The sequence below is a fragment of the Rhipicephalus microplus genome, chromosome 2, assembly GCF_043290135.1.
Source record: "Rhipicephalus microplus isolate Deutch F79 chromosome 2, USDA_Rmic, whole genome shotgun sequence".
In the NCBI taxonomy this organism is placed as follows: domain Eukaryota; kingdom Metazoa; phylum Arthropoda; class Arachnida; order Ixodida; family Ixodidae; genus Rhipicephalus; species Rhipicephalus microplus.
In genome coordinates, this window is record NC_134701.1 from 297,269,578 (window position 1) to 297,283,369 (window position 13,792).

Sequence of the window (13,792 nt, forward strand, 5' to 3'; positions counted from 1 at the left end):
TACACAATAGCGCTGTGCGTATTGTTGACAGGGTTGGGGGGTTCAGCCACACCCACGTTCCTTCAATAATTGTTCATTTGTACATGCCTATAGTATATAAATTAATGCGCGCACACACACATACATATGTATGTGTGTCGGCAGATTACCAGAAAATATATAAGGAAATTGAAATAACTAAAACTGAAGTTAGAGAAGATAGGTTTAAGTAAACTGGGAGTTGCCAGTAATTTTTCCAGAGCTATCAAACTCTAACCAATTTACAGGCAGAACCAGAACTGAAGCACCGATGTCGGTTGCAACGAACTTCAGGAGACATATCCCAAATGAACCGTTTATAAGAACGGTTGCAGTGGTGTTAGTTCTGCATACTATTTATCAACTTCTGTTGGCAACGTGTGTTGTCGTGGCAAGTGCAGTCTTCAAAGCCTAGAAACGAGGTAGCTCAATGTTTGATATAACGCCACTCACTCATTCTCGCAACCTCGTTTATCGGCGTTTGGATTTCAGTTTCGTCGGCAAAATAGAACGGATTGCAAAGGTGTCTCATCTTGTTTTAGACGCAATTGCTTATTTTCATGACTACATTCTATTGAAGCTACATCAAGGAGGTAGAAACTAACAGGTTCTTGCAAATGCGCTGGGAAAGCAGGAAAATCGAAGGTAGACAGCCAGGCTGCAGTCTGCTTGTCTGCCCCGTTCTGTTGAAGCAGCATCCGGCAGCATTCTTCGAAGTGAATGGAACAGAGGTGGTCACCGTTCTTAGCCCTCCAGCTATTTCTTTGAACAGCACATTCCCAGGCAGAACGCAGCGCACTGTCTTTCGGAAACCTGTAACACGGATAATCACGGCATGGAATATTCTCTACGTTTGCGAATTCCTTGATAAACACACACCAAATATGATATTCATGCGTCAAAAAAATATGCATGCTCGCCGTCAGTTTTGCCTTGTAAGACACCAGGAAACTTGGAATTCAAAGGGCATTCAGGCGTCCTACTCGTTCTAATGTTTGATACGTGCAGCCATAGGCCACAAGTTTTTTGTACTTCATCCATAAACTTAAAACTCACGGCAACACAATGTCCCAGAGACTACTTTAAATTAGGTTTCTACCAGGAGAACCAGCGAGCCGCTATGCAAGCGTCTATAATGTAGTGCACCTGCACGCGCTTTCTGCGGCACCGCGAGACATGCTGTTCGTGCTTGGGCTCGTGACAGTGGCCTGTTCTGTAGGTTGTTAGAAAAGGGTTCGAGAGAGACATTCGTGTGGAACACTTTAGCAGACTCAATTATTTCACCTATTTTTCGGGGCACAAGTTCGTCCTTTAATAAAACTATTGCTTGAGTGACCCTCTTGCAATACGCGACAATATGCATGCACGCCATCAGTGCTTTTTGTAAGACAACACAAGAAAACTTGGAATTCAAAGGACATTCAGACGTCCTACTCGTTCCAATGTTTCATTCTCGCAGCCATAGACCGCAAGTATTTTGTGCTTCGTCCATAAACTTAAAACTCACGGGCAATGCCGTGTCAGTGAGCATTTAAAGCTTAAAATTACTTTCCATACAGTTATACGCATGTATTACATGCCTGCGCACCTTTCATATAGTTTCTAAATTAACAGCATAGGCAAAGAAAAGGTGATCGTCGGAGAACGAAGCGAGAATACTTACACGGGAAAAGTGATCTCAGGTGTCTTCTTGATGCGATTTGTGGAGCCATAAGCGTCGCAGGAAGTTACCATGGCCTTTATAAATCTTAAACTGCTTTACAAAAGCATGTCACAGTCTCCAAAGGCCACTGCGAAGGCGGAGCTACGAAGCGCTCTTTGTCGTCTGCTTCAGAGTCTTTCCTTTACCAATATGGCGAAAACCAGCATCTCTTATAGAACCACACCTCCATTCTAGAAGACATATTATAGAACCTCCTTGGTTGGGACGTAGTGAATGCCTGATTTTTCGAACTTTCTGCACCGTGAAAGCGTCTGAATAAAGATTCATGACTTTTTGTTTTCCATTAATCAAATCGCCACAGCCCCGTCTGAAATAGCTTCAATGCCTCCTAGAGTACACTTATCAGGCATTTCCGTGCGCGGCCAGGCTGTCGTAGGTACATTCAGGGCCCGCCAACGTCCATTTGGAAATATGTGTTACTTGATGAGCACTGCCGATACCAGCAAAGCGCTGAATAAGTTGCAAATTTATCGCATGGAGCATATAGAAATGATGTTGCAGAATAGAAAGGATGTAACAGAATGGAGGAATACTTGTGTGGGCCTCTGCGATGTATGTATGCACATAGAAAATGTGCCACCGTACGAAAATCTTCGGCGACACGTAGCACTTGCTGCTACACGAGGCCGATCGTTCCTAGTTGTGTGCAGCATATCCCCCACACAGCTGACGCCGTTCCCATCAGGGCGCATTCATATGCACGTGTTTGTCATAAAAATGTGTTCTTGTTGCCCACTCCCTATCGCACGTCGGCACGGTGCAAGCGAACTGCTTTCGTTTCTGAAGGCACGGCGTCTGTACAGCTCACTTAGCTAATTCGCACAAAAAGGCAGCGTAAACAGCAACCCGTGTGAGTGATTGAAAGTGTTCAATACGCCGATGACTGCGCCACATGCAGTAACAAGGAGTTGGCTGAGGATGCTTATCAAAAAGGTATTAAGCCTTATTGGTAGCTAATTCGCACAGAAAGGCAGCGTAAACAGCAACCCGTGTGAGTGATTGAAAGTGTTCAATACGCCGATGACTGCGCCACATGCAGTAACAAGGAGTTAGCTGAGGATGCTTATCAAAAAGCTATTAAGCCTTATTGGGGTGTTTGCCATATTGCTGCTATCACGCCTGTGAGCATTTCTGGTGCTTATCCATTAGACATCACCTCACTGTGCGGTGACACCAGCCCCTCTGAATTTTGATTATCTGCTTCACCCCATAGCATTTGTGCATTGCAGAAAATTCGACTTTCGAACAGTACTGTGACACGGAACGACTCTTGTAAGCGCTCGTTTCAGTTTATGAGGTCATAAACATAGCAAAGGGACATTAGGTAATGCTGTTTCATACCTGTAATGTCCGCTGAAAGCCCCAAAAACTGGACGCCGAAGAGTTTGAGCGTCGAAAATTTCAGATGTTCTTATACATGCACGTCTATAGGGCTTGTGATGCTGTTGTAAAATCGTTCGAATTCGCAAGCATGTCTGAAAATTCTGGCCTCTGAAAAATCTGTAGTCAACCGATCTTCAGTCACGTTTATAATGAAGGATATGGTTTTAAATTTTATCATTGGCTTTGTCTATTAGATATGGTCAGGTTATCCATCGGTGATATAAATTTATTTTCTTTTTTTACTCTATTACGCTTAAGTAGCATGTAGCACATTGTAATTTTAGCATTCGTGTGTCATGAACACAGTATGAGATTCTAAAATCGGCTGGAAGGGGTGGATGGAACCTTGTAATGAAAAAAAAAATCCGCAAATAGGAGTTGTGTTGGGCCGACGTTTCGATGAGCGTCTCTTTCAAGGCTAGAAGAAAACAGTTCTGTTCTTACACAAGACTGATTGTCGGAACGTCGGCTTGACACAACCCTTGTTTACAAATTTCTTCCTGAACACAACAGGTGTCTTAAAATTGACTCTAGCAATATCTGCTCCAAAGCAGCCTATTCCAGTAGCATCTCTGCTAATGGTGCGGTAACATAAAAACAGGAAGCTATGTGTGAACCACTTGTGGCGCATAACCTCGCCTCGGTCCAACAGGCATTTCTTACATCTCAGTGTGGAAAGCGACAAGCTCTGTTGATTGGGTTAGTCATACACTTGTGTCCTTTTACACTAATTTTGTTTGAGAAACAAGGTGGAAACAAGAGTGCCCAGATGTACGGCGAGACAGATAGGTAGAAAATATCAGTCGCTATTGCTCAGCAAAAAAAATACTACTTCGCATGTAAACTTGTTCGCTGTTGCTTAGCCACTTAACATAATCATTGTTTGACAGCGTGGAGGCCCCATTCTTCGTTGTGCGGTATTGTGACAAAACATCAGGACATATTACCACCTGGCTTCAAACTTGCGACGCATCCAGCAGCTGCGTTATGGAGTCTCCATCAACCTAACCTGCGCTTATCAATTCTTGCAATCGTTAAGAAGGCACGCATGTAACCGCTAGCCCTGAAGCAATTGACTGTGCATCTGTTGGACAAAAGGTACTTCGACCACATTCATGTTTACACCGATGGCTCCACTAATTCCAACAGCTCTATAGGAGCAGTAGTTGTTCCATCTGATAATGTGTTGCTTCAGTACAAGTTTTATCACACCACGACGTCGACAGCAGCAGAGATCGCAGCGCTTCAAGGTGCAGTAAGGTACATTCTTTGGCAGCGACCTAACCAATGGGCCATCTTTTGCGACTCGAGGTCAGCGATACTTACAGCGCGAGAACAAAACGACGACACAGAGACAAGAAGGACACGAAAGACACGAGCGCTAACTTCCAACTCGTGTCTTTCGTGTCCTTCTTGTCTCTTTGTGTTTCTTAAGGACCACCAGACTTCACGACTGCTTGTGAAAGAACAGTGTGAGACCGTGCTGTGTAGTCTCGAGCTGACTATTCATCCTTCTCTTTCTTACTCCTCTTCTTTTCTCTCTTTCCTTTCTATTATTCTTCCTTCCCCCACCCTAAGTGTAGGGCAGCCAACCGAGCCCAGCTTGGTTAACCTCCCTGCCTTTCTTCTCTGTTTCTCTCTCTCTCTCATTGTTTTTACAGTGCTGCTCTTAAGGCTTTCGCTTCATGTGAAAACCCACGGTTTGAGTTTGTGTTTCTTCTTGAGTTTGTCCTGCATTGTTTCTGTAAGAAGCCAGCATTGAGGGGATGTCATTGAGGAATGCAAAATTTTGTCTCATGTCAGGAAATGAGTGAAGCTGTTAGATGCACAGTAGATGCGACTTCACAATGTGTAACTGTCAAGTTAAAAATTTAAGATTGTAGATGAACAGCACAGAAAATGGGACTATTGAAGACGAGACGTAGGATTGAGTACCATTTTTTTTTTTTTTAAAGGCAGAGAATATGTACGCAGGTGTACCTTGACAAACAAAAAAAGTGAAAAGTGGGAGAAACACTATCGAGTAGGCTTGGATGACCAGCATCACTTGTCGAATTTGGCCAGGTTTACATAACAAAATGTTAACAGGGCATGAAAACTTAGTACTGGGATGAAATAATTGGAGGCAGTAGCAGTGACTTAAAACTAGTTTTATTCCAATGAAGAAGTGCATATCTACTGTGGAAAATATAATAAATGCTCAACTATTCAGCCATTTATGCACCATCTCGTTTGTCCTTAATATCATTTTTCACATGACATTGGAATGTCATAAACAAAAATTTTCGCAAATTCAGTGACATGGTAATTACGCTTGTCACCACAGACAGACAAATTTCCGTATGCTGGGCCAGCTGGTCTTTTTGTGCCTTTGTCCTTCTCATCTACGTGCCAACAAAGCGCGGCTCTGTCCACATTACACTCGACCATGCTGTGAAATAGCATGGGAAGCTGCCTCAGTGGTCTCTAGAGTATAAAAGCACTTATTTTTTGGGCTAGTTGGTTAGACGTGCACATGTCTGTGTTATCTTGTGCTATGTGATCCCGTCAATTGTCTCTGGCGGGGGACCTTGGTCGTTGCATGCCTCACTGTCTCGGCCATGCAGTGACTTGACTTCATGGCCGGAAAACTTGGCACTGGTGGTCGGCTTTGGCTATGTCGTGGAGGCAAAGGCGAGGGCAGGATGCTTGGAGAAAGGAGCCAGAACAACATCCGAGGCGGTATCTGCATAACTTCTTAGTACTTGTTTTACTGGAATTAACTCACGCCAGCCTCATTGTCAAAAATGGCAGGTGATATACTGTGAGCTTCGTCAGGAGAATGAATCATTATTGGTTTCAGAAAAGATGAGTTTGATCTTCTGTGTGATCTCAGTTGAACGTGATCTTATGCCATCGACTGCTCTGCTCTCAAAGCTGCGCAAGCGGCTCCGGTTTTGTTGATGAACAGGGCTATAGAAGCCATGGGCTCTTTTTGGGCCTTCACTGGAAGCATGCCAAGGACGACAGAACTGACATCTGCGTGTGTCCTAATAAAGGTGAACTGCTGCTTCAACTGCGCTGAATGAGGAGTGGTCTTGACCTCTCAGTGATCTAGAGGAGACTGAAACTAGTAGCTAAGTGCAGAAGCTGCATCCGACATCTTTTTTCAGGCAGCTATGGAAGTTCTTTGTCGTGTGGGCAGGATTATTTTCTGGTGAAAAGGGTTCTAGTGGGGGCATATCTGTGTATGCGGGCCCTGGTAATCACGGCAGCGGTTGAGACCCTCCAGTTAGAAAGTGCAAAACTGTAAAGTTGGGACAAGCGTGCGGCTTTCTCGCCTCATCTTCAAGTGAGCCGCCTGCTAAACGATTGACCGCACAAATGTATTTGTCCATTTGACCAAGCAGTCAACGCAGCGGCGATATCGTGAATCGTGGGTAGATACAAGCACCTGAGGGCATCGTCAAATTGCCGTCCTTGCTGAACTGTGCTTCTGTGCGGCAGCATGCTATACCCTTGGAAGGGAGGACAGCGCTCCTGGACTGGCGGATGAGCATAGGTGGTTTCTGCCTTAAAGGAGCACTGACATCAAATTTCAAGATCGAGATGGGCCCATAATTCGATCGCTTGGTATGCATAGGTTTTCTTGGCCAAATTTGAACGACATCTGCTGTGTGGAAGTTATTTTAATTCGATGTCAAACAGCGTAGAAAAGCTAAAGCGAAAAAACGAAAAATAGGCTGCCCTGCGACATCGACACTAGTGCTACGTGTTCGGTGTGATACATTCCACAAATATCATCCTGAGTGACGATCCCCTAGTAGCGATGACGTGTACGATCCGAGTGTTCTTATCGTGGCGTCGACTGGCGCCAAAGTGCAGAAACACACTCGCGCGTCTACGGCCAGGCTAGCGCATGCAGGTGCAGTCTAGCCCGGCCGTGGCTCGTCGCGTCTGATGTTCATCGCATTGGTTTGAATGATTTCATGAAATTATCAACATAAAAACTAACTTTAAAAGAATTGCGAAAGAAAAGAGCATGCTTAAACGTGTGCTTGTCAGTCAGCATGTCGGAAAATCATCGTGAGTTGCAGGTGAGTTGCAGTCGTCTAGTTCGAAGCACGGAAAAAGTGCCATGAGGGTGTCTTTTCGTACCACGTATGTGTTACATATCAACACAACCACAAGCTGTCAAAAGTGTAAGAGCGTGTAGTCAGATATCATTGCTAACAAGTAACACACAGGTATCGTGGAATTTTAGTTCATCTGTAGACTTTGCGTCCACGTAAAAGTAGTAATACCATGTTAACCGCGAGAGTCGGGATAGGTGGGGCCATCTGGAGGCGAAAAAAAGAACCTGACAAGCAGGAAACGTATTCTATTTCTCCGCTGATGCTCATTCGCGATAGCTATATTGCATTGACCCCTCTGCGTATACCTGAATACTTTGCTTGCCAAAACACACCAAATAGTTAACTGAAGCACATGAGCGAACATGGCTGAAGCGTACATCCTCGGGCACCTCGGCAGTGCTACATGGAACGGCGTCCATTTCGAAATCACTATTCTGCAAAAGGTCGATCAAAGCAAAAATATTTCGAGATGTGGCGAATCTCGGGGGTTCCAAGTCCAAGCTCTAGACTATCCTATTGAACCCGAGTCAACACTTTGTACGGCGACGACAGCAATGCAGGTGACAAGGCATAACTGAATGTGTCCGCCTAGCAGACAAAATGTTTGTGGAGCAGCTGAGTCTGACGTCACTCTTTTCTGTGGAGAATTGGTCAGCTGGGGCGTGATCTGGAGGTGATCGCGAGGTAGCGCCACTGCTTGTGCTCCCAGCGCTGAAAATGGAGGGATTGCCGGCCGTTTTTGAATAGTGCTAGATCTCAGTAATATAAATCAATAAAAGAGAGTTATTCACCTCTCAGTTGCGTTTTAGGTCGCGAATCCTTGCAACGGGGTCTATAGCTACTCGCTGACGCAAAAGTCTTAACATGAGTAAATTTGTAGTCGGTGCTCCTTCAAGGCTTTGTGTCGCATGACTGCTCCATTGTAGAGGAACAGTCAAGAGATCACACCCATACGTGGGGCTGGTTCTTGTTTTTTCTTTGTCCTTCTCGTCTATGTGCTAGCCAAGTGCCACTCTGTTCGCTATACAATAGTTTGATCATTTCTCTATTGACCACCATGTTATGATTGATTTTTTTATTTTTGGCTCGTGTTTACTGTTCCTTGAACTTTGCTTTTTCCTGCACAATGTAAACCGTTATCAACATGCCAGTTTGCAAAGTTGCTGTGCATGCTGGGGCCACTTTAGCTTTTTCGTTTGCCATTGTCCACCTGCCTATGATTTTTCAATAAGAAAACCACTTTAGCAATGTGTCCTGTTTTCAGTGCTGTTTTGCCATAATAGCCCACCAAAGAATAGTACTTGTGCAGAAATTTAACGCTTGTTTGAAATGAAAGTTAAATCATCGGAGGAAGCTTTATATTTTCTCATAAGTGAGTGATGTGTGCAGGCCGATGAAGACTGGCCCAGCCTGGGACCAGCTGCTACTGCTGCTGCTCAGGTGGGTGCATTGTTGTAGTCGAGTAGGTCATAGAGTTTCTTACAAACTTGCCTAGAAGGAAATATGGCACTAGTGACTATGTAAGGGAATGACGGGACATGTGAGCTTCGAAATTGACTCAGATTTGTATACCTCGAAAACGCGTCTGGCTTCACGTTAAAATGATTGATTTCTTACGAAAAGAGCACGTAATAAGCTATTTATTTTTGTCATTGCATAGAAATGTGCTTTATTTAACCCTAGAACATTCTGCGCCGATGTACGATTTTACGAAGTATAAGAAGTAACAAACGGCCGCTAAACTTATAAGGCAAACGACCAAGCGAGCGTACATCTGACACTTTTGTGTCATCTGTTTCTTTCTTTCACTGTTTGGTTATGCCATCAAGGTAAGTGGACTTTTTATTTTAGAAGATAATATGCGTGAATGAGATCTGCTTATAAAGGATTGTTTTAGAGAAGTTTTATTTACGCAGTCGTATTCTCCTGTGAGCTGAAGCCTCGCTCAACATCAGCCAACGCGAGCCTTGCAGACACATATACCGTTATTCCCAGCGCTCCAAGAGATTCGCATAGACAGTGGCGTCACACTTCTCTTTAGGTATTCTTGTGAGAAACTCTATGGAGTAGGTTATCATTACTAGCAGCTGCTTGCTGTGTCTTGCACAGAATGAGGCCAGTCGCCAGCACAGCGAGGACGAAGACTCGGCCAAGGAGAACAGGGATGGTGCAACCAGTACCACGCCAGACTCGTCAGCTCGCAACACGCCCCGCTCGGGTCCTCGCAAAGGTACCCCTTTTCCAATGACTACCGCTGTTGCAATCTGGTACACTCTTGCTTCCCATGCAGGCAGCAAGCAAAAGTGGGTGCCCTTAGACATTGAGCCAGCCAAACCCCGTAAACCAGGTGAAGCTTTCTTTCCAGTAAACTCTTTCTTTGACACCCCCAAAACAAGCTCAATGAATCGTTTTCAAGCACGTGGAGCTTGAATGCAAGCTCCACGGTGCAAAATATTACTGCGTGATTCAATCGTGACAGCCTCTCAGTGGCTCAGAAGCGCCACTTTTCTTTTGTGCTCATGTGGAAACAAAATGTGCCTTAAAGATAGTGGGTTTAATGCAGATGTGAAATATTGAAAAAAATATTTTTCACATTTACAAAACAATATCCTTATGTAAGTTTGCGTATGTTTAGTTAAGAAATAAAGCTCTCCAGAAGCCACTGTGCTTATTTTTAGTGTGACTGCCAAGCTACCAATGCTACATAATTCATTCGTGTCCTTTGAATTCACCACATTCCAAAAAAAAACAAAAACAAATTTTCAGCTTTATTGAGTCAAAAGCACTTGAATAAGTAGTATGCATCAAAAAAGTCTATTTTTGCTGCCACATTGCTTGATTAGCTTGCCACAAATATAAGTTCATTGAGTGCACCAGATAAATGTCCTTTGTAATAGGTGCAGTTTGATACTCTCTAGATAATTAATAAACCACATTAAGAATAACATAGCAGCTGGCTTTGATGAATTCAAAGCAACTTCACTAAAATACGTAGCTGATATTGTAGTTTAGTGACCGTTAATATAATAAATAAAACGTTCGAAACTGGCATTTTTCCAGACTGCCTAAAAATAGCGAGTGTATGCCCTGTTTTCAAGGGTGATTAAAGTCTATTTACAAACTACAGGCCAAATTCATTTTTCCTGTTTTATCTAAGGTATTTGAAAATGCAAGAAATATACGCTTTTGACAAGTATAATGTGATCAGTGAGACTCTGTATGGTTTCCAAAAAAAAAATTAAAAAATAATAACTTGTGAAACAGCTCGGCTTAATACAGGGTACGCACAGGTCCTTGAAACCCTCGAAAACAGTCTATTTTCAAGGTCCTTAAAAACCTGATAAATTTGAATTGGTGTTTGTAATCTTGAAACAGTTTTCAATGCTGAAATTTTATAGTTTTGTTTTGAGGTTTACAACACAATTAAGGGGGGAAGAGGGTTTTAAATTTTTTTTTTATATTTCTTGACCAAATTCAATGAAAATTGTAACCCAGACAGAGTTTTTCAAGCTGATTTCAAAAATATAATTGCTTTTGAAATTGGTTGGCCAGTTGCAGAGATAATTAAAATTAATCCTATATTGTTTATCAGAACAATGGAAAGGCAATTATTGGCCAGAATATTAATATTGACATATGGCTAGATACTATGAAGTGTAATTAACACAAATGTAGGATTACTTTTTTAATATTACAAGTATTACCAATTTTATAGCAATTTGAAGTTTAATCTCCAGATATCTCTATCAAGCGATTAAATTAGTACCAAGAATAAAAATTTAGAAAGACTAGATTGAAAAATCTGTTCCTACATTTGTGTAGGAGACATATGTAGCTACATGCCACCACAAGAATTGTGGCTCTATGTGACCTCAAGACCAAGATATCGCTTTGGCAAGTTTCAAAAACATCGAAAATGACATTCTGAGAAAACGTCAAAAAACAAAATAGGCTCATATTTTAATACAGAAAATCACAAACTATTTACAATGTTCACAAATGGCCTAGCATCAGTACCCTCCAGGAACATAGTCTGTCTGTTTAGAGTCATTTCGGTGTTGTTTTCGTAGCACACGCTGCAAGTTTTCTGCAGAAGCATGCTTGCGTGCGCATGCTTCAGCACGGTGGCGATCTTTTTCACTCATGCGCTTGGTCAACTGTTGGCCAGGGTTTAGCTGAAGTTCTTGAAGTATGGCTGTAGAAGCTTTTTCATACCCAGAATTGAACTTCATTACAGCCTCTGCCACAGCAGCTTGCACAGCAAACAATGATGCATGTTTCTCCTTCGGCGCCAGTGCCCAAATAATTGAGTGGAGACACTCGTTGTTATTTTGGGTCTTCCCTCTTAGGCATCGCCGAAGAAGCGATTCATCAGACAAACGTCTGTAAACTGGAAGAAGCGCCTCACATACATGGGGTGGCAGATTGTGGCGGTGTTTTGGAGCAGGCTCACCTTTGGCCTTTGCTGCGTTTTGGCGGCACCATGAATCTGGGCCCTCTGGACAGAGAGTGTGGTTAGAAGTGACATCGTTTGAGGTGATGTGGTAGTATGTGGCCATGACTGCTTTATGCATGGCCTTGACATCACCTTTGTGCGATTTCAAGGCCCAGCCATAGTAGCTGCTGAGCTTGGTGATAAGCTCACCAGTCAGCTTTCCTTTCCCACCGAGACTCTCTGTACCAGAGGACTTCTGCTTGGAAACTAGATTTCGCAGTGCTGTGCCCATTCTCTTGTGAATGTGGTTAACACAATCTTCCTTGTCCACGGGTATGTATCCATAGACTTTCGCATCTTGAAGAGCAAGGTAAGCGCGGCTGTCACCATCCGACAACAAGGTCGTGTACCGCAGCTTATGCTTCTGCAGCGATCTTTGGAAGAGGATCAGTGCCGCTTCCACCTCCATCTCCCCAGCTTTTTTGTCCGTGTTTTTCTGGCATGCGTGTGCCTCCTTCCAAGCCTGGTAGGCAGGGTCAACTTCTTTTGGTGCCCGTGCGCACCCAGCACAGAAATTGCTGAGCACTACATAATCGAGCACAAATCCTGTGTAGAGCTCAATTACGGTGCCGACGCCGATATGAGACGAGTGGCCGCGCGTCATCCATGTGCCATCGAACGATATAGCGATGTTGTCCGGGCTGTTTATATTTAGGTCACGGTACAAATCGCGCACTAATTGTGCACATGTCCCCATCAACTTTTCTGCCCCATCGGTTGCCGCGGGGACGAGTTTCGTTTTCAAGTGTCCCTGCCATGTTTTATTGTGCATTCCTCTCTCCGAAATGTTCATCGCCGCAAAAATGTCGTTCATTGCGGTTTGCCCGTTTCCGGTGCTCTGCATTGCACGCTCCGCAAGGATGTTTATGACAAAAGGCCTGAGCTTTGCTTTGCCGCTCACGCGCGGCGAGCTCCATCCCTGCACATTATCGCCGCAGATCGCACATTCGGCAACAAACTTCACAGCAAGGCCAAAATCCCGCTCACCTTTTCGCACCGTGAGGTTACCACCACAAATTGTACACTTGCAACTGGTAGACGCCAGCAGCGCGTTCATCGAGTCGTAACTAGCGATGAAAAAACTTGTAGCGAGATCGTTGCTAGCTTGTGTGGCAGCGTCATCACGATCCAAAAAGTCAGATTTTCGGGCAGTAGCAGGAGTTGAAGCAAGTACATTAAGTTTTTCTTGAGCTTCACTCTCTATACGCCGCAAATCTTCTGGCTGCAACATTGCAGTGTCGTGCCGAAACGACGACGAAGACCCGCGGCGGTTGTCAAGAGCGCTTTGGGGGACTAGGCCTAACACGCCCGCATCGGCGCCGCTCGACTCGGGAAGCACGCCGTTCTCCGCATGGTCAGGAACTGGTGGTGGCACAGCAGCGCATTTCTGGAAGTTGTACGGAGTCTTCCTCTTCCTTTTTGTTCCGAATTTGTACTTCGTAGCGAACTTCGGCGACGGCGTCGACATCGTTGCTCACGTGCGAAAACCAGTTGACGCGTACGGTGTGCGCACAGTCGCCGCGGAGTGATGCAGACGATGCCTGTCAGGCCAATGGCGTGACCCGCTGCGGGTCACGTGCCGTAACTGGCCAATTACTGCGCGTGTTGGGACTTCTTTTTGAATCGGGATATCTTCACAGCCAACGCGCGCTCGGAGCCGAAAATGGCGCGAAAATCAAGACGAGAGGCTGCGCTTTCAAACGATATATGATTCGCGGCTGTCGGACAAATATGACGGCCGTCGCGTGTCACGGAAAAGGCGCTTTATTTACCAAATTCTTGGCTCATATTTAGCTGGCACTGGTGCTAAAATTGATATTACGGCTAAGATATCGTTTCAAACTGCATAAAACTTGGCGAAATGGTAGAATATTGGATGGAAATAGCAAAACTGCCATTTCCAAAAAATCAACTTTTTGACGATTTTTCGGCTTTTAAAACCCGTGTCCCCCCTTAACAAATCGTATCAATTTTTATATCTATATAGCTGACTCGATAGGCAGCTGGCAACATTTGACGATGCAATTCTCAGAGGCAGCATTTACTATACTCGTCGTG

The 13,792-nt window shown here is 44.3% G+C and overlaps 1 protein-coding gene across 2 annotated transcripts in view; it reads left to right on the forward strand.

Annotated features, from left to right (window-relative positions):
• The window catches only part of larp (La related protein), a 154,991-nt gene that overhangs the window by 17,554 nt on the left and 123,645 nt on the right, over positions 1 to 13,792 (forward strand). The window contains exons 3-5 of one of the 2 annotated variants that reach the window (XM_037429802.2): positions 8,629 to 8,679; positions 9,349 to 9,469; positions 9,530 to 9,586. In XM_037429802.2, coding sequence (XP_037285699.2) covers positions 8,629 to 8,679; positions 9,349 to 9,469; positions 9,530 to 9,586 — 229 coding nt within the window. The remainder of the gene's footprint in view (positions 1 to 8,628; positions 8,680 to 9,348; positions 9,470 to 9,529; positions 9,587 to 13,792) is intronic. The other variant, XM_037429806.2, reaches the window with a different exon arrangement.